Source organism: Falco naumanni, chromosome 11, assembly GCF_017639655.2.
Source record: "Falco naumanni isolate bFalNau1 chromosome 11, bFalNau1.pat, whole genome shotgun sequence".
Lineage (NCBI taxonomy): Eukaryota > Metazoa > Chordata > Aves > Falconiformes > Falconidae > Falco > Falco naumanni.
Window position 1 is genome coordinate 33871088 of NC_054064.1, and position 21622 is coordinate 33892709.

General features: G+C 40.4%; 1 protein-coding gene across 8 annotated transcripts; it reads right to left on the bottom strand.

The window, feature by feature from the left end:
* Positions 1-5207: 5207 nt before the first annotated feature.
* DEPDC1 (DEP domain containing 1) lies at positions 5208-19812 on the bottom strand. 8 transcript variants are annotated; one of them, XM_040610324.1, is made up of 13 exons: positions 19678-19778; positions 19000-19168; positions 18450-18715; positions 17631-17781; positions 16326-16444; positions 15761-15891; positions 15395-15442; positions 11993-12133; positions 10632-11510; positions 9890-10062; positions 8766-8942; positions 8305-8490; positions 5208-5978 (listed from the first exon to the last, which is right to left on the bottom strand). In XM_040610324.1, the coding sequence occupies exons 3-13, from the start codon at positions 18680-18682 to the stop codon at positions 5838-5840; spliced, it is 2379 nt and encodes a 792-aa protein (XP_040466258.1). In that variant the 5' UTR covers positions 18683-18715; positions 19000-19168; positions 19678-19778; the 3' UTR covers positions 5208-5837. The 8 variants fall into 8 exon arrangements, 6 of the variants coding, with proteins under 6 accessions (XP_040466258.1, XP_040466257.1, XP_040466256.1 ...); XM_040610323.1 differs by lacking the exon at positions 19000-19168 and having other exon boundaries at positions 10632-11483; positions 19678-19811; XM_040610322.1 differs by lacking the exon at positions 19000-19168 and having other exon boundaries at positions 19678-19811.
* Positions 19813-21622: the final 1810 nt, after the last annotated feature.

Sequence of the window (21622 nt, forward strand, 5' to 3'; positions counted from 1 at the left end):
AATAATGCGGAAATTTTTAATTAACCCCCGGATAAGGGCTCAAACCAGCATCTTAATCTTTAATGTCATGAAAATTCAGTGTTTCCATGGCGACGGCATCTTCAGCCAGGCCCCATCCTTCTCCAGTGAGCTCCGGAGGCAAGCATCCAAAAATGTTGCTGGCCCCCCACACCAGCAGCTCGGTTTTCGTCCTGCATCTTACCAGCACCAAGAATGATTCTCAGACTTGGTGGCAAGTTAGAAGAAGGATGGCCAGCACAGGCAGAATCCAGCCCCCACGGCTCTCCTTCCTTTTTGCTCAGCACTGCTTGAACAGCATCTGCCCACCAGGGCCCCCTCCCCAGGACCCCGACCAGAAAGGATGAGCCGGATCGGCTGCTCAGACAGGTTTGGCCTTGATCCTTTAGACTGGTATGGGAAGATACGATTCAAAGAGCACTCTGCTATTGTGTTTCCTGTTGCAGAGCCTGGAGGCATTCAAGACTCAACATGGCCCTGAGTAACCCAGTTTAGTTAGACCCATTTTAAACAGGTTTGGGGCTAAATCAGAAATCAGACTAGAGATAAAGAAAAAAATTTTTTTACATGGAGGGTGGTGAGGCGCTTGCACAGGCTGCCCGGAGAAGCTGTGGGTGCCCCATTACTGGAAATATTCAAAGCCAGGCTGGACTGGGCTTGGAGCAACCTCGTCCAGCAGGTGTCCCTGCCTGTGGCAGAGGTTGGACTAGATGAGCTGTAAATGTCCCTTCTGACCCAAATGATTCTACGGTAAATGACCTCTGAAGCTCCCTTCCCATCAAAATTATGGACCTATGATTTTCAGTCTTTCCCCCTCCCCTTCAAGTATTAATTTTGCCACTTCTCTCTGTCTGCTGCCCACATACAGTCAGATTTGGAGTACACAGTTGCATCACAGCTCAACACTGAGATTACCCATTAACATTTTATCCATGTAACATCCTGGGTTTTTTCTGCTGGTTGCTTTCTTGGAATCACTGAGTGCCACTGCATTATACGGCTACCAATGCATTATAAAACTGTTCTTCCTTGCAACTAATACAATAAAAATAAGTTATTGGCACTAATTAGCAAAAAAAGGTGCTGCTAAGCACAAGTAGCAGCATCTCATCCTGCCTTTCTCTGCAGGAAAGGGAGGCAATAGATTTGTTTACACCTGACTGCCAGCAGACCAGGCGGCATTGCAGAGGGCAATCACAAATAACAGCTCTAAAACACTTAAGCAAAAGAGAAGAGAGTTTTGAATCTGTGTATGCAAGACAGTAAGTACATGTCAAAATCCCAAATGGCCAACTGTAACTGCATCTGAATTGGTCACGTGCTGAGGGAACAGCTCCTGGTTTGCCCAAGACAGCATTTGTGAGAGCTAACCAGCACTAGAAATGACACCTCTACTGAACATGGTTTTGAATAAATATAGTCCATTGCAAGTGAACAAAAATACTCAAATAAAAGTCAAGGTAAAAAAGTCTAAACAGTTCATGTGAGCTTGCTTCTCATGTAATAGAATTATAAAAGACAGTGTGTACTGTGGCTTTTTAATTAAGAGACTGGAAATTGCGAACCAGCCCCAGGCCCCCTGACCCACCCCAGCCTACCGCCTCAGAGGAGAGAGAGGGAGCAAAGCCCAGTAAAACTACTGCCCAAGTCCCCAGCGCGAAATCCTCACCAGCACCACATACGGTTTGGTGCTGGACCCTGACAACGTTTTCTTCTCTCTAGTCAGTGTAAGGCAACCATGAATCCTTCTTACAGTGCTGGTTTTCACAGGCAATTCTGCTGCACCACATTGTGCACAGCCAATAGATTGCAGGCAACCGCGCGCTCACTGCTGAACTGTTCCCCATGCAGAATTGCAATGTGGTACTTAAAAAAAAAACAACAAAGGCTTCCATAAAAAAATCAATACATAAATATTTATTCAAATATAAAAAGCTTCCATAAAAAAATTAACTCAAAAGAAAACGATAGCTCGAAGAAAGGTTTCAGTTTAAATTTAAATTTGTATCTGTCATTTATTTGGAATGTTTTAATTGTCCCACAGCTAGTCAATTTGTCTATTTATTCACAATTTTGTTAAGTTCCGTCAAAACCTCAGATGGGAACATTAAATAACATGGATCAAGAACTCTGAATAATGAGAATAGTCCTTTGAAAGCTAAATCCTAAGAAACGCGAGCTTCTTGCCTAATAAGTTGCTTAACTAGAATACATAAATAAATAAAGCATTTATGCAACACTTAACAGGTTGAGTTATTAGAAGCAAACTTAGACAGGTACTGGGTTTTTAAAAGTAATTCCTCCTCTGTATGCCTGTAGTCAACGTCTGTCACCTACTATATGACTATTATCTACAGGACATTAAAGCATTGCTAATACAGGCTAAAACTGGGCTAATCTTGGTTTCTCACTTACAAAGCCTTCCTCCCCAGGAGAAAGAGCAAAATGATATATTACAAAACATGCATGGTGCCAGAAATAACCCAGTTAGCAGAAAGTTTCCGCACTAACCCCCTACTCCTGCAAAGCTAACATAAGACTAATTTAGTATTAACAAATTTGTGTGTATATATTTAACATACACTTAAGTATCACATGCAGAATGGGAAGGTGTGTTTGCCTCATTTTTCCAGGGAAGATAACCTGAGAGAACAGCAGTGCAGTCTCATGGTTGCAGACCATAGCAGTTACATACCATAGCAGTTACATACCAAGGTGTCATAGAATCACGGCATGGTTTGGGTTGGCAGGGACCTCCAAGACCACCCAGTCCCACCCCCCACCACAGGCAGGGACCCCTCCCCCCAGCCCAGGCTGCTCCCAGCCCCATCCAGCCTCGCCTTGAGCCCTGCCAGGGATGGGGCACCCACAGCTGCTCCGGGCAGCCTGGGCCAGCGCCTCGCCACCCTCACAGTAAAGAATCTCTTGCCAATATGTACCCTAAATCTACCCTCTTTTAGCTTAAAGCCATCCCCCATCATCCTATCCCTACATGCCCTTTGTAAAAAGTCTCCCTCCAGCTTTCTCGTAGCTCTCGTTTAGGTTTTGTCAAGTGTATATCAATTATCAAAGTGACAATCCTCAACCAAAACCCTCATCTGTAACACCTAAGTATCTGACACAGTCTATGAACTTGTACGAAACTACTGTGGAGCCTCCCCATGAGATGCCAAAATTACCCAAACCAGATAAAGAGATAAGTAGTCAAGATTTGCTTTAATTTTAATGACTGGCTTTATGACAGTTACTGTAAGAGCCTGCGCATGCAGGCACAACAACAATTCAGCATCTTGCCCTAGGAATGAGCAAGACATCACAACAAAGCACGAAGGATTCTGCCTGCACTGCACAGCCCAGAACTCTGCAAGGTAACTGAACAAGGTAGCAGATAACCAAAACAAAAACAAAGGAAAAGCACTTATCTCTCTAAAAGACCTAATTCCATAAAGCACAAAACTGCTTGATGTAGAGGAACGAAGGCAGTGGGTTGATTAGCATTGATAACATGCAGCTGTGGCCTTGCCTCAGCGGCAGTGGGTTGATTGACATGGATGATGTGCAGCTGTAGCTCCTTCCTGCTAAGTGGTTAAATAGCCCTGAGGAGTGTGGGAGAGGGGGTCAGATGGAGGAGGCCTGGGGTGGTCTGACCTCTGGAGGAAGGAAATACAGCACAGACAGTAGAATCTGACCAACAGTAAAGCCTTGTTGCAGCCTACTAGTTTGTTTGTGCTGCAACAATTGGTGCCCCATGTGAGGCTGACTGAGTTGGACTCTGACTACAACAGCTTAATAAAAAATAAAACCCCCAAAACCCTAAAGTGAAAACAGTTGGACTTCAGTGTGTTCTCCAGTCCAACACTTGCAGTGCATCCCTTCCATTTTCCTGCAAATACAGCCAAAACAAGCAGTTTAAAAATCATTTCAAAGCAGTATTACAACTGAAGTGTAACAGAGACACAAATTCCTCACAACAAAACCCGATTTCGACACTGTTCCAAATGCAGAATAATTTCAGTGTATGGCACCTTACTGATCATGACGATATGAGCTTAAAGAAACCCTTAACTGAAAAGCAGTGGGAAAGCATTATGCAGAAGAAGAGAAATCCACCTATCAGCCTGGTTACACGAGGGACAGGTCACAGCTTGGACAGGGCCCTGACAAGCGATCAGACCAACCTGAGAAGTTCAAGCACAGCAACACATGAACAGCAAACACCTGAGACCTGGAATTGTGTATATATGGCTAACAAAGCCCAGCACAGCCAGCACTTCGTAAAGGAGACAGACATTGTTCCTCCCTTTGGCACGGTATTGGAATACACAAAAAATACTGGATATTAACAGAATTTACAGAAATTATATATTTTATGCGATAGCCTCATTTCCTCCAAGGACCTTCAGCTCATGACAAGATGAGAGAGTGTGCTCAGAGCAAGCAGCAGATCCATTAGTGCTCCTACTTGCGGGATACGTTCTATAAAAACCTCACACATAACTTGAAATTGTTGCAGTACATACTAGTCATGTTTCCAGATCACATGCAGCAGCATCCACAGGTCTCATGGCAGAGCTTATGCTTGGCATGTTGGCAGACTACAGCTTCAAATCACATCTTTCCAAAACGACAATACTTTTGATATATCAAGGAAGCCTTAAAGGTGCATTCATCTTTTTGCCACTATTTTTAGCCTGTTAAGAGGAAAGGGATTTTTTTCATTACATCTTATGTAAAATTCTCTTGAGCACCCAGGCTTTACACCTACATACTATGAGCATTTCTTTGGGAAAAACAAACAACAGGATTTCAGGCTTCTTTTTTTTATGGATGCAAATACGCAGGAGAAAAGCACCCATTTTTTTTCCGAGCCCAGTACCAAACACTAACATCACTCACCACTTGTGACTAATTAGATTTTTGCTTGGATCATATCTGTCTAAATATTAAGCTGGGATCTCCTCTATGAAAACACTTCGAATTATTCTCTCACAAAAATACTCACAGATTTATACTCCTGTGCGGGAGCCTCGGCTCCACCAGAATTAATAAACAAACTCTTAATTCTGAAAAAAAAAATAGGAATACTTAGTGTATTCCAATTCTATTCATTGTCACTTCACATATCATCCATCACTTTATCATGTTGAGAAATATACCAATAGAGCCAAAACAAATTTTCCACGAATATGTTAGAAATATATCTAAGACTTTTAATAAAAATAAATATATAGAAGCTCATGTGAATTTTACAGATGAGATAAACAGAAGTATTTTACGGAGTCAGATAATCATTTATTGATAGTGAATTTCTGGCTCCCTTAGAAATCACAGGACCAACTTTTAAATTAGGCCCAAACTCAAGAACATTGTTTAAAGACAAGTATTTTGCAACTGCAAAGTCAGCGGTTATTCACAACATACAGACGTTTCATAATCTACAGAAACTATGATAAATGGCACAAATTCCTGAACAGACATTAAAAAAGTTATAATACGCATATCATTAGTTTTCCATATGAAAACCATATATAAATTTTTGGTTACTAATAGCTTCATGCTTATTTTCACATTTATTTTACCAAGCACAATATATTGTAATAATTTTTAAACAGATAAATATTTATTACTCTTTTAGCAGTCATTCAAGAGTTATCTACACAAAAAAAAAAAAGTTATTTTGGCACCTTTAAACATAGTGTCCATGTAAACATTTCTTCCTTCTACACACAGCCACCATCAAATTTCTGTAGCAAGTGCCCTTTGGTAAATCATTCATACATCCATCCAGCAAATAAATAAGCAGCTGAAGTGTGGTTAAGTTAGTATCTTAGGCTACGAAACCTTGGTTTGCTTAGGCTAAGTATTGGTTGTTTGATGGTAGGTTTGTTCTCAAATAGCATAGCTTCATTTTCTGTAGTTGGAAATCTGTTCTGGTAGATCAGAGGGTATTCCTTCTGAAACTAGAAAACACAAAAAGCAAAAATTAAGATAAAATACCAGACCACAAAATATTGTAGTGATAGAACAAGGAGGAATAGCTTTAAACTGAAAGAGAGCAGATTTAGATTAGATGTTAGGAGGAAACCCTTCTTCATGGTGAGATGGCAAGGCGCTGGCCCAGGGTGCCCAGAGCAGCTGTGGGTGCCCCATCCCTGGCAGGGCTCAAGGCCAGGCTGGACGGGGCTGGGAGCAGCCTGGGCTGGGGGGAGGGGTCCCTGCCCGTGATGGGGAGTGGGACTGGGTGGTCTTGGAGGTCCCTTCCAACCCAAAACATGCTGTGATGACCCCACCAGAAACTCCAGCTGTGCAGGACTTGAGCACAAATTGCCTCATAAGGATGCATATCAGCAGGAGGAACAAGGCTATGGGCACGTAAAGTAACTGCTGTGACACTTGAGCAAAGCTGTAGCTCTTTGTCCTTCGAGTTCACAACTGGTAAACAATGAGTCAAGCAGAGATTGTATCAGGCACTTCACCTTCTGTTGAAATGAGAAAAGCTTCTAATCTCATTTTAGTCCCAATGATTTTTAGGATTATTCTAGTCACAGCAGCTACGAGCAAACACTGTAGGATTCTATCTGCCTTTTCTCCATTTGCAGTGACAGCCTGTGGTTGCTCACCGTGCCGTTCATCAGTGAAGTAACAGCAATGATGCATACTGTTTGAACAGCATGACCAGCATTCCACCAGCCTCCTGAGCAAGGCATGGCAGTTCCCCCTGTGAAGCCACGCTGTCCAGCCAGCATCAGTATCTATTCTGTTTCTGCTTGGAAAGCTGTCTTTCAAGAATCGCAATAATAAATGTTTTACCTAACTGGAAACTAAGATTCAGCGTATTTTGAAGGTCTTCTCTCAGGAAAACTTACTTTACTTAACCAAGGGAGTTATTTTTCCATTCCTGCAGATATACAACTAAACAAAAATATCTGGTTTCAGAGACATGTTTCTGACGTTTTGCCTGTTTTCTATTTAAGGCTTCCGTAAGGAATGAAAAACAATAAGTACATCTATACACCAGCCAAAGCTTTCTGCTGATGGATTCAGCCTGTGGAAAATGACACCACTTGTAACTTTTGGTGTTGATGCAAGTTGCGCCTAACCCTCTAGGAAGTGACATGTATTTGGCTTTCCCCAATTCAAAGTATCAAAACCCAATAATCCCACAAGTTGTGATTTATCACACCACTAGCTCTCCCAGCACAAACGGCAAGACTGTAACGATATAGCTCCGTTTAAATTTTTAAAATTTACTTTCCTAGCACATGGCCCTTACAGCACAAGCTGCTTCTGGAATTTAGTGGGAACCAATTAAAAAAAAAGTTAAGTATGCACTTCAAGTTTTACTTTAACTTTAGAGGATTTTAGTTTATTTTCTTCTTCTCCACTTCACCTGCTTTAAGTGCTGCTGGGTATCACTTCTTACTGCTTACTAACTCCCAAGTTTTAATTGACTGTAACTAGTCTTCTTTACATGCCAGAAGAATGAATTTGAACAACAGTCCAGCCTTCGCTTCTACAGGACCAAAAAGTTTTCACAACACATGAAAGTCAGCGTCGCAGAAGCTGGGGGAGGGGTACCAAAGAGAAAAATGTGCTTGCTCTGAAAAGCTGCTTTTTCAAATTTGAGTCACAAGACTCGCTTAGGAGATTCTAGGACAAGTACAATACTATTCAATTGGTCAGAAATACTTGCCAACGGTTTTCCGAAAAAGAAAAACCCCTCCAGTATTAAATCCTGCCAGAATTGCTGTATTTTAGCTTTAGTATTAGGCAATACATTAGCAGGCCATAGAAGTGCCAGATAATCTTGAGCAATATACATGTTACAAAACACAAAGCTAAGTCCACAGGAAAGAATGTTTCAGAGCTGTGAACAGATACAGTTTGACCTCTTAAAGCAAAGCACTGCTTTTATTGCCTATCGACTTTAAGCCCACCTATGGCATTTTAATGGGAACTTGTATGGCTGGTTCTCCACAAGAAATCATGCTGTAATTCTATCACATATTAGTCCGCAGAGAGCTGTATCTCAGAATAATTTTACATCAGTTTTAAACCACTGTTTGAACACTGCTGCTGCCAGATAGCATCAAATGCTGTATTAAACGGTCTTTAAAATCCTAGTCAGAGCATGCAATCAAAAAACCATTCAACAGGTCTCTTCCTCAAAATAAGCATGTCTCTCTATACAGCCTGCTCTTGTTCTGTACCAGGGTCTAGTGACAGGGATCCCGCCCTCACAGAGGCATTTTCTTAATTAGATGATATATCCACCAAGTTTCTTACCTGTTTTAACTTTTTCTTTTTGTCTTTCACAGACAAGTTTTTATCTTTGATAATGTTCTCCAGGAGCTCTGCCACTGCAGCTTGAGAGGTAGAAACCTTTTGTTCTTCAAACTCCTGAGGAGTTATTTGTTTGCAGTATGAATATGTTGGCAGTATGGCACAGATTTCTTCCTTTGGGTATTTGCACTGAAAGAGAAGTTGAAGGGGTCTGCATATACTCAAATGATTATGCACTATTTCAGTAAGAAAGTACCTAACAAAAATCTAAGCATACTGACTTAGAGTGATATCACAAGTTGCAAAATATTAGAACATAGCTAATATCTCTGATTGCACCAACAGTTTAATAACAGTTTGCATTCAAAATATGGTTTTACTTGCAGTTTTCCCTATCCCACTTTCAGAAGTAACACACATGCTGCAATTGGCAAATGAACTCAAACTTCTATCACGCCACCAACCTCAGCCATCTTCATGTATTCTATGTGATCTTGAACTGCAACCTGCAGGTAGGTTGGTACTTTAAATATTTCTTGTTGATGGTCCATTAGAAATGAAACTAATCTTGTAGAAAGTAGCTCATCAAGATCTACTTCTTCTGCACAGCATAGCACGCATCGAGAGAAAGTCTGTATCATCTAGAAGCATTTAGCAGATTGTTAGTACGCACAGGTGAGGGATTTGCCACCTTCGCAGTCTACACAGTAGCACAATGAATTCTCCAACACCAACTTTCACTACAATCTCTTGCCTGCACCACTGGTCAAGACAGGAGGAAAACTGATTACAATTTTTTCCTCATTTGAAATAAAGTAACTTCTTATAATATTAGACTTGTATTTGATTCGAACAGTACTCTCAGTTACATATTTCAAAGAGGTAATAATAAGAGAAAGTCTTACCCTGCAGAAAAGCGTACATCTTCAATTAGCCATCCTGAGACAAGTAAGATGATAAAAAAACCTGCAGAGCCAGCCTAGTCAAGATCTAACGCACACCAAGCTCCAGTTTTAAGTAGCTTTACAAAACATTTTTACAGCTTTCATATGTCCAACCTTTAGTAGGCTTATTCTAACTTAGCATGTGCAGGTACTTTGTTGTTTTAACTAATCTTGTTTGACAAAAATCTTTAGTCATTCCAATGAAAGCTGAAATCCAGACTTCAAGGGTAATCTTTAAACAACCCACTAGGCAGAAAATTTACTTTTTTGGAACTGATTTTGTCGTCACTTCACACGCACAAATGTTTAGCCTGACAAAGGTTTTCTACAGACACTTTGCCAACACCTTTTAAATTAAATGGTATTTAGGTGAGAAGCTAGGCTAAATGATCATTTGCATTCTGTTAAGAAATTATTTCCCTTCTCCTCCCGAAGTAAAGGGAAGCAACACCAATATTTGAAATACATTAAGATGGAGACAAGAAAGCAGATTTTTGTAAGTATTCTGGAAATGAAAAATCCACCCATTAATCACTATTTATTTGCAATGAGACAAGAACCTCAAGTATGGAATACTGCTAGTATTCTCAGCATTACTTCAGCAATATTCTTAAAACAATACACTGCACTCATGATTCTCTTACCAAAGAGCGTGTACCCATCGCATCATGCAGTCGTGGCATATCAACGTTTTCACTGATCCGAGAGATCATACGCATTAGGAGCTGAATCTTTCTACGATTTGGGGGTGGAAGTAACAAACAACATATTTGTAGTGCTTCAACAGCAATTCTTTCTAAATGAGGCTGAAGGAGATCTACAAGTTAATTATAAAGATAGCTGTCATTAAGGTTTGAACCAATTTTCAGGGTATTTTTATCTCAGAGCAAGAAATTTTTTTTTTTCCCCAATGATAACCACATTTCATAGAAATCATCTGTAACATAGGAAGTGTTATGCAGCCTTTCTTGTGCAGTCATCTTCAACTTGCTGCATTATGATAAAACTGCTGGTACAATTAAGACCAAAATGTGATTAAGAAATGACACCAATGGTATTCCCAGGAGTATGTTTGTGCAAATTCCCTGCCTCACTTTGAGACAGTGTCTAAGTCACTTATCACTTACCTGAGCAGGATAGGTGATTTACTGACACATCAAGTTTAAGACTCCAAAGATACTACACACTACTGTATGTTAGCAGAGGTACAAAGAGCTACCTTTAAACAGCACAATTTAGACCCAGATTCTTTTTTTTCTAAAAAAACCCACAGATCATGTCAGATGCATATCAAAAAACCTAGCAACAGTGCCAAAGATTAAGGAAGCAGAGATTAGTTAGTCAACACAATAAGCCAATACAACATGCTTTAGAAAGCCATCTTACTTTGCGTGCCAGTCAATACATAAGAAGAATGAGTGAAAGAGTATTGTGAGAGTTCTGTGGTACTTTTGTAGAGTCTCTTTTTGACGGTGATATCAGAAACTTCAGTCCTGCCATCCATTGAAGCAGCCACACCAGAGGGATTTGGTTTTCCTTGCCCACAAAGTTGAGGCCTTGGCTTTACTGTGATTTCAGCAACCGGTATATTAATGCTAGCGTAACTTTTGGAATTCCACTTGCCATGTAAACTCAGAGACCTGCATATTTCCTTCAATCCCTGATTTTCATTAAATAGCTCTTTATCCTGAAGAGTTGAAGCAGACACCCCCTTGATACCATGGGTTTGTTTTTGACATGTGTTATCAAAACCCAGCTCCAGTACAGAATTAGCTTTATGCTCATACAGCAGTGATTGTTTTCGATTTCTTGTACCCAGGATGATGTTCACATCACTTTGGCTGAGGAAATCTGAATCCCCTTTACTGCGTATACTTGAAGTAGGATCCCCAATTCTTTCCAAAGAGTAACATCTTGTCCTAAATGTTCGCAGTGGGTCTTGTTCATTCCTGAAACTAGAAAGATTTTGACAACTTCCTCCTATTAGATTATCAGCACTACCTTGTTTACATGTCAGTTTATATCGCTGCAATTTCTTTACACATGGGTTTTGAATAGTTAGCTTTTCTGAAGAAGTCTTCCTGGAAGCTTTATATTCTTCCCTTTTTTTGTCAGGCTCTTTGCAGAGTAGGCTTAAAAGAAGACACTCAGTTGACTTGAAAGAGTTCAAGTGAGGAATTTTTGAAGGTTGTGGGTCACATTTCTCATCTTGGACAGAATGTTTTCCACTGCATATATCTGGAATTGTGATGTAGCCACACATAACTATCAGAAAATGAAATATAAGTTAAGATGCCAGTGGTATGAAACTGAACAAGTTCAGAAAGTTGCTAACTGAACAGAGACGTCAACAAACATAAGACACTGATTTATAGTTGACTGTTAGTAAAACTTAAGAAAAATTTAGCTCAGTTCAAAAGCAATCTAACAAGATAATTGCAACCAACATGCAAGAATAAAGAAAGTTAACACACTGCAATAGTGAGGGACAGGAACAAGCACGTATTTTTAAGTTTTTGTTATTGCATATTTAGAATGTTAGCTCAGACAGAAATTTATATAAGACATTATAAGACAGAGCTTCATTTCAATTAATATTGTAATACAGAACGATAGCATTGATGACCTTCAGGTGACTGAAGCTGCCATACCGATTAGGGGGTCAAGGTCTGCTTTGAATTACACATTTCTTCCCCAATCGATACAAACTTATAACTTGCAGTGATTATTTCTGAATTCATACATACCTAAAATATTAACAAAAAGTTCATAGTATTCAAAAGTAAGCAACGGTTCAGGGAGATTGAGAAAGTAATCAGCAACTGTTCTGAATACATCTCGTTCAAACCCACTGTAAGTTGGTTGGCTCATGTCATTATTTCTAGGCCCTAAAAAGAGGTAAAGAAAAAAATTCACAAAAAAAGTTTCATAATTGTATTATGAAAATAATAAATAAATAAAAATCAAGTATATTCTTGTAGGAATGACTTTCACAAAAAGAGAATCATGACAGCAATAGACAAATATTTAATTTAGTTTAGCACTGTACCATTTGTAAGCAAAACCAGTAAAATATTCTATGTAGCCATCGAAGAGGTGTGCTCAGTTTCAACAAGCTGTTCCACACCAAGAAAATAAATGAAAACGTATAGGTTTCTCAGCAAAATAATAACGAACTCTTAGGATTTTCCTTCATTTCCAAAGTACAGTTATCCCAGTTCTCCCACAGGGAGCTCTACCTTCTAGATCAAGGCACTCATCCTATAACATACTGTGAACAGCATGCAGACTGAGAAGCCAGCCAATACAGAATCAATATATACACATCGCTTTATGCATAGGCCAAGCAGAGCTGGTCAGTGTCTTCCCTTTGTGGGGATCTCCTCAGTTCCTCTATTCAAATGGTTCACCAAGAGAAAGTTTTGTTCACCACTACTCCCGTGGTGAATCACAGCTACAGGCAACTAATTTTCTTCAGAAGACAGATGAGCAACCCAATAACCTAAGAATCTAGTTCATAAACCTTGCCCGTGTTGCTACAGGCAAGAAAAGGAATGAATGGAAGTGGTCCTAGTACAAATAAAATTCGATGTTTTCTAGATCTTTTAACCCTGATGTTATCATACTCCACTGAACTCCTACAAATGAAATACACTACCTTACAAAGCCAATTCCAACAAATTAGGAGATGGCAGTTTAAATTACACATAGAACCAGGGAAAATTTAACTTTTGATACAACCAGATTTTATAATCACAATCACATTAGCATACAGTACACTAAAAATATAGCAGAGCAGTATTAACCCTGCCAGTTTCAGTATTTTTAGTGTTCGCTGTGCAAAGTAACTACCACCTTAATCATTTCGTTACAGTATACCTAGCAGATGCAGAGATAAAATCTCCACTTGAACTAATTCACTCAAATTAGAAACTCAGAATTCAAAAAACCAGAAAGTTTGCTTGCAGTTTTCAACCCACAAATACAAAGACCTATTAGTTCCAAATAGAGAACTGATGTGGGGATTAACATATTGTAATGCTCAAAAAACAGTGCTCGGCTATTATTTTCCTCCTCAATTTAAATCCACTCACCAAGCTCTCCCCTTTCCTGCTTTTCCTAATAGTGCTCTTCATGTAAGAGGCTCTATGTTTTTGCAAATGCAGTTGAAGAAAAAAAAAAGAAAAAAAAAAGGGTCATTTTCACAACAGCGTATGCTGCAAACTGAACTTCTGAAGCCATACTAACCCTGGAGTGACACCTACCACAGTTCCACTGTGCAGCTAGGCATATATGCTAATGTATAAACACACACCATCCAACCATGCTATAGCTACTAAAGCTTTGAGAGGAGCTAATGAAGGAGATTGCCAGGAAAAGGGGCAAAAGTTACACAGCAGGGCAAGCACACATAGGAAAATAGCTCATCATCTCTGATTTCATTTGAAAGGCACCCATCTAACTCTAGCATGCCCTGTTAGCCATTTAAAGAGGCAGTTGTGGGCAGTGGGGGTAAGAGAAAAGTCGGTCCGTCCTCTGCTTCTCCAGAATCTTTTCAAAGCCTGCTTCATAGAGATGCAAAGCTTACATCAGTGCAATCTGTATGTGTTTGTAATACTATTTCAAACACATATGACAAAGGAAGCCTTAAAGATGGATTCTGTGAAGTTTCATAAAAATCAATGACACTGCAAAGGAGAAAGACTATTAGTACCACACAGGTCTGCTACAGCACATGCTGAAGAACAAACCCACTCCTTTAGCAGCAAGAGAATCCACATCAGACTCTGCCATTAAACTGAACTTCATTGTATTCACCGTGAAAGCACTTTTTTCCCCCCACTAATGTGTGAAAACCTGTGTTAACTGCATTAGTTCAAGGTAAATGCTTTCCCAGTAGTTCCAAGGCAGCCACTCAAGTACATGTAACACTGATGCCTTGGGTAACAGATTTGTCTTTTCTGAAGGTTTAACACCATGCCTTTCTAAATTTTACATTTAACAAAAAAATCCAGAGAAAACAAAACACAAGCACTAAGTTTTCAATAATTTGTAACCACTTGTAGTTTTTCTGCTTGATATTTCATACATCAATACCAAAACAAGGGATAACTGCAGACTGACTCTTAAGCCTGCAGACAATGATTCAGCTGTCAGAAAACATGTTTAACAGCTAAAATGTCTGACTTTAAAAATCCATCTCATCTACTAGGCAGTGATTGGTAAGATACTGAAGGCCTTTGTTTTCCACAGATGAACTGTAACTGTAAAAGGTGTCTTACAGAGTTTTAAGCATAAGATTTTTCTAAAGATTGCTTGGAGAAAGAGGTTGGGAAGCAGATAAGGAGGTACTAGAGGAGCTATACTCCAAGTCTGGGATCCAGGAACAAATCAGAACTCTTCTTTCTGTTGTCATGACAAATTTAGTAGACTATAAAACTGACTATACGTGCATGCTTTTACGTGAAACCCTTTGCAAAATTTTGATTCCTTCCAAGACAAATTAAAAAAAAACCCTGTGAATTGGCCTCCCTGCTTTAATATGAAATGTAGAAACTGTTTTAGTCCAGCTCAAAGCCAGTAACTGGAAAAAGAAAGTCATTTTATTCCTGAAAAAAACATTTTAGAAGAAACCACACAGAGGTTCTGCCCAGCCACTCAAGTTTTCTCCCTGCCTGACTCTGTTACTAGAAATTATTTTTGTAAAAAACCCCAGTTCTTAGCTTTTTCATAGCCTTGGACAGAATGCTTTCACCAAAAGCTTACAGAGTTTAGTTAATTCTCCTGTACATTTAATGGATTAAGGAAAGCTGAAGCTCCTCTTTTTCCACTAATTTAATCTGTTGCCAAAAATTCATAACACAGAATCAGACGATGCAGCCTAAAAGCAGAATAACTAGCCTGATTACTAAAGGACTGATACCTTGATTACCTGAAATATAAAACCTTCAACACATATTAACTCTTTGGTAACATTTCTGTTCAATAATTTGATACGGAGTGCTGTCATTGCTTCTTAGCATATCAAGCCACTTGGATTACTTGTAATGTTTGATTCTGGAAATTCAGTTGATCTTAACATACAACTATATTTCACTTTCAACTCTCAAAATACATTTCTGGAACTTAAAAACTATTCAATGACTTACAGTATGAGAGGCATTTCATAGCTGACAACACCCAGTGTGGGAGGTCTTCTAAAATAAACAAAAAAGTACATTATTGATAGATAAGTCCAAAGACTTAATAACAGACACAAATAATGGCATAAATTTATTGAATAATACCTCAAATACAAAAGATCAAGTTTAAAGCTAATTTTAAATATTGGTACACATGTAATATAGAAGTGAATGCGATATACCTACAAAACTTTCAAGACAAATATACTGCACTGTACCTTCATTTGGGAGAAAAGTGTAAGAGACTATGAAACATGTTACTTCAATTATTATTTGTTGTAATTACACCATATAGAATCTTTAAGCAAAACCAGAAAAAAAAAATAATCTTACCTGATTTGTTCTGCAAAATAACAACACCATGTCTGCTTACGTTAGTCATGTTGTATATGACATACTCAGGAACTATCTGTGTTGGCTGCAAAACCTCTTCCAAAGATGGGAGGCCTAAAATGGTTTGCAAACTGTGGGGAGTAAAAGAGCAGATGTTGTCCAGAAGGTTTGCTAGTAATGAATGAAAACAAGTTATTTCTGTATCTATTCAAACAACAGTTACTTGATAAGCTAGTTTTCTGTTTAATAAGTTCTCACTTCCAGAAGGACTATTTAAGGACATACTTTTTCCTTGGACAAACAGCAAAAATCAGTAAGAAAGAGCATCTATGGTACTTGAAATATACCTCAACTCCAACAATAACAAATATCTATAAATTTCTTAAATGCAACAATCCAATGTTAATAAATACACTAGAAAGCTTATGTAAACAATAGCTAGTAAAAATACTCAACTTCGAACATAATTTTTAAAGCTTAAAAAAACTTGTAAGTGAAAAGCTTGATTGGGCCATTACACACACAAAGCATATATACAAGAAGGTCCTTTTTATAATGTGCTTACTGTATTAGAATGATATTTCTCCAAGTTTCTTGCACATATTCCTGGCTTATTTCCCTCCTATGCAGTGCGTCTTCCTTGTTTTCTTCTATTATATCACGTTTTGTTTTTCCTAAATTTTCCTGAAAATAAGTGGTTTATACCATAAGATAAACAAGCCTCTTAAGATAATTGAAAATCAAGTAAAAATTGTTCTGGACTGATAGGTCATTCGGCAAAACATTAAATTCCAACACAAGCCAGGGTGTGACTTCAGCAGTCTCAGGACTGGAATGTAAGCATACCCAACTAAAAAGCCAGAATGAAAAAGAGACCTAATAACTCAGAAGTCAGCAGTTTAAAAGGTAGAAACACATCAAATCCAAATGTATTACTAAGTGCGGTATTCTCCTTTAGGATCACAATCTAAATTTAGAAAGTACACGCGTGCGTGCACACACACACACAAATCTCAGAAGATTAAAAGGCCAAACACATTCAATCTTTTTCGTAAAGCAAAAGAATTAAAGAATTTGTGCCTTTTTATTTGTCCTAAATAAACAAACAAACATAAAGTTTCAACAAGGACAGATTGCCCAGATCATTTCTGCAACTCCACCTTCCAGCACTCCAAATATTTTAAAATACAGGAATAACTCTGCACTGAAGGACACAAAACCAAATCCAAAAGCAAACAAAAAACCTCCCATACTGATGACCTAAGATGCTCAATTGCTTATACATATAGATATAATTCAAACTCTTGTGTAATCTCAGATCACACTGATGCAAAATTACCCCTATACTGCAAGGGGTGTGTGCAGTGACCTTTCTTTCTGATGAAGGAACATGGCTGCGTTAAGAACACTCTATCCCTCCACTTCCATCCCAGTAACTATTGCCAGTAAGTTTAGAAGAAACAGCTTCATTTAAAAAGCGTACTTAATTCCTTCTGTCAAATGCACAATCCCTTTCACTTGCTGCCAACATTTCAAAAATGCCATGTTACAGTTACAGCTATGATTTTGCACATATGTATTTTGTTTAATTATGCACAGGTTATTTAATACAATCTTGTTTTGTACATTGGAGAAACAGCACACATCACCAAGACACTTCATTATCAAATATAGCTACATCTTCCTATTATGCTTAATAAATGTTCTATTTCGCTGTCTAGGAGAACCTACCAATTTATTTCTTAAGCAGGAAGGGAAGATGACACAACAGAACAATGTCACTAAAAGGTGATCGCTTATAGTTTTGCTTTGTTTGTTTGTTAGGAATAAAGAAAATACATGGCAATTGTAATTATGTAAGAAACATTACCAGAGACTGTAGTGACTCATGTTTCTTAAGAGCTCTCCTGGATAAATGTGGCAATTTAAAAAGTCTTTCTTTGTCTCTAGAGAAGTTTTCCAAGTTCTCTTTTGGTGGACATGAGCTTGGTAGAGGTTTAACTGGAGATGTCGAAGGAAACCTGTAACGAACATGAGATGTTAAAAACATTTACAATAGATTAGAAATAAGAGGTTACTTAACCAAACCCATACCTTATGATTCCATAAGATTCTTAAGTAATTCAGGAAATTAAGAAGAAAAATACTGATTTTTTTTTTCTTTTGAACGTCATTTAATATTGTTTTATACATTAGCTTTGGGCTAGTGTTCTTGGTTCCAAAGTCAAGCTGAACATACTCAGATACTTATTACAGCCCTGAGACCAGAATTCAGGAGGCAAGGGCCATTAATACCTTTAATTTTAGAACGCAGGGTAGGCTCTGTTTCCCATTTAAGATTTTTTTGTAAAATATACAAGAAAAGTAACCACAGGACTGGTGGCATAGGGCAGAGCCACAACAATAAATTCTCTTTGGCTCTCCTCCAAAGCCCTTGAGCATAGCATGCAAGCCAGCAAAAAGTTTGGCTAGACAAAAGCATGGAAACAGCCCTCAGCATACAGGCTGTATGGTCTATACTGCAAGTCAGAGTAAAGTAAAACGGTGAGTGGAGTAAAACAGTGCTAATAATGAATTTTTGGCCCAACTGCTCAACCCAAAGCAAAATACTTCTGTGGATCTGAGCATAAGATTTTAAAATAAAATTCTCAACCTGAAAAGCTCTGCTAACTGGTCTTCATTTCAGTACCTGTATAGTGCACCATTGTCTTCTAAATTTTCAGATCCCCATCTCCCTTTTATGTCTTCAATTACATGATTCTTGAGAAACTTTCTCAATAGCTGAATAGTCTGCTGCCTAGTAACTTCAGGACCAAAGTTACTATTATCCCTTAATACTTCATGCAGCCAGTCTATGGCTTCCGATGCAGTAAAACAGCTTCCATGTTTTTTTAAATGTTGCCTGTGTTTCCTTAATGGCATGCCTGCTCGGAAATATTTTGTAATATCATTCCACTGCATGGGAAACAAAACAACAAGGAACATTAAGATTAAAGTCTGAGGTTGATCATTGTAAGTCTCAATTAAAACAACATTCTATTATAAGCATATACATGAAATTACATTAATGCTAACAAATACTGGTAGTTATACTGCCTAACGTAGCAGCATTCATATAGAAAATTCAAATCTAAAGTTCAGAGTAAAGAATGCACGTACATTTCATTTAGGTTTTTAACATCTCCTTCTAAAACTGAAAATAAGGTTGGCGTTTCACAGAGATAACGAGTTTTATTGACCTGGTCTGCACATGCCCAGCATTTTACATCAGCTCAGTCTCCTGAGGCACTGGCAAACCACAGCCTTCAAGTTTGCAGCAGCTCTCAGACACGAGATGAATCCAGCCGTCAGAGTACATAAACACCAGGTTTAAAGTATTTTCTTCCTTTCCTATTTACTCGCACAAAACTAGATGGAACACTACAATTAGCAGGACCCTCTTATTAGGCTGTCGCTCAGCTCCCCGGAGCAAGGCCGTGCCGGGGAGGGAGCAGGGCGCCTTGCGCTGCGTGACAGCGCTCAGGGTGGGCAGAGGGCCATCTCCCACCCACAGCACCCACCTTCCCACGCCGCGCACCCGCACAGCGGCGGCCGCGGTCACCCCAAAAACCCAACGGCCTCACATTGCTCCAGGTACCCCTGAAATTGAACCTGGTCAGCGGGGGCCCTGGATGGTCAATATTAATTTGCACTTTACCCCTGAGAGAGAGGCCGAGGCTGGCGAGAAGACCCCCGAGGAAGAGACCCCCTGGGGGAGAGCCCGAGGCTGGCGAGAGCCCTCCTGAGGGAGAGGCCCCGGGCGCCGCGACAACAGCCGACTTTCCTCCTCCCACCCCGCAAACTCGCCCCAAGCCAGCCCGCAAAGCGGAGCCCCCCGCCGCCAGGCCGGCTCGGCGCCCCCAGCCCGCCGTCCTCACCAGCTTGGTGGCGCGGTAGGGCCCCGGGCCGGCCGCCCGGCTCGCCATGTCGCTGGGCACAAGCCCTCCGGCCGCCGGGGCGGACACGCACCAACTCCCACGCAGCCCAACGGCCGCTGCCGTTTGAATCAGCGGCGCGAGCCGCCCGCGGGCGCTGATTGGCCGAGCGCGGCGGGCGCGTTGCCGCCTGACGTGAGGCGAGGGCGGGCGGCCGTCTGAGGAGAAGGGCCGGGGCTGCGTCCGGCGGGCGGAGCGAGGCCGGCCAGGTGGCCTGCGTCCTCCGAGCAGGCAGGCAGATGTCTCCCAAACAGCGACAGGGGTATAGCGGCATCCGCCTGGCCTTTGGAGGCGGGTGTTGAGCCGGGTGTTTGGTCTCCGTGCCGTTGATCCAAGCTGTCCCTCGGAGGGCCGCGGCCGTTCACGCCACTGGGGGTGGCCTGGCCCGGCGGCAGCGGTGTCGCAGCCTGCTCAGGCGGGGGCTGTACGCCTCGGCCCAGGTCCCTGCCTCCCCTGCGGGGAGGGTGCGGTAGGAGCCACGCACAGGCGCACAGGTCAGACCTTAGAAACTCACCTTGGTTATTTGTTAAGATGAGGGGAAAAAAGCCAACTCGCATTACAGGATTTAACTCGGTTTTCAGGGCGTTTTCACAGACACTTAAAGAGGCAGGTGTGCTTTATGCATTTCTTGAGTCCTGTGAGACAAGCATGGCACTTACAACTACCTGAAGACATTTGTTACTCCAACTCTGGGTTCCTCACCCGGTGTGTAAGAGCTGATCCGCACTCACAGCCGAGATTACTTGCATATCCATGAGCACCAGGTGGTAATCTACAAAGCCAGTACACCTCAACAGGAACTTATCATAGACTCTGAACAGTTGTTTACAAGTGTGTTTAATCACAATTCTCACTGTTCTTACAAATGTTGTCTCTGAAAGGTACTGATTTTTTTTATTTTTACCCCCCAGGCTTTATAGGGGCCTCCAAGAGGGTGGATATTTGGTGTGCTAATTAGGATAGTTCACACATAGTTCCACTAGTTTTCCGCTTGCTCTCATCAACTATTTCAGTCTCCTTGACCTTATCCTGTGCCTCAGCTTGACATATTTATGGTGTTTGTTCCTTCTCCTAAGGCCACGTTTTGGTAGCTGTTGGTAAGCATTTAACTAACATCCTCTGTTTTTCAAAATCCTGCTTGTTTTTCACTATATATATGTTTACTCTTTCCCTCCTCCCCCCCCAAGTAAATCTCACACACACTATCTGCTTCCAACAGCAAGCACATTCTTTCAACTACCTTGTGTCATCCTGTAAAGTCCCTACAGATACAGGTATACTGGAGACCACCCCCCCAAAAGAAAAAAACCCCAAACAACAAAACCCAACCCCAACAAACATTGCATAGGCTTTGCTGTTTGTTTTGGGTTTTTTTAAGCGTTCTCTTTCTCAGGACTTGTAGACCAAGTACACTTGTAACCTGAGGAGTTATAAATACCCCACGAGCATTTTAGCTCATCTTGATACAGCCATACATTGCTCAGACATTTTAAGCTCATCACTTAAATTTCTTTTATAGTCAATAAAGATGCACAAATGCCTCAGACACTTTTATAAGAAGGGATAAAAACTTCAATGTCGTGAGAAAACACACCAGCATAATAAGGAGTTTTAAGCAATAAACTCCAAAGCTGCACACCAGGAAAAAGAATAAAAAGCCCAAGTACCAAGACCCACAGCTACCTAGCCAGTACTAGAGCAGTACTGAAAAACCCAATTTCTCAACTCCTTACCCTACTAAAAGAAGGGCTGTTATGCTTTTTATGCCTAACAAAGTAGTTGAGGGAGCCAATCAAAGCTGCAACTCCTGGTAACTTCTATCAACTGTGTGAGCTGTAGCACCTGCTGGTAAGCCAGCAGCTGTTGACTTATGAGTCAGTGTAGTAAA

Excerpts from the sequence above, each read along its gene's own strand:
- DEPDC1 (XM_040610322.1), bottom strand. The coding sequence starts at position 19,725 with ATGGCGAGCCGGGCGGCCGGCCCGGGGCCCTACCGCGCCACCAAGCTG. Across the intron at positions 10,063-10,631 it reads TGTATTGACTGGCACGCAAA|ATCTCCTTCAGCCTCATTTA; the intron begins GTAAGATGGCTT and ends ATTAACTTGTAG. Across the intron at positions 8,491-8,765 it reads AATACATGAAGATGGCTGAG|TGCAAATACCCAAAGGAAGA; the intron begins GTTGGTGGCGTG and ends CTTCTCTTTCAG.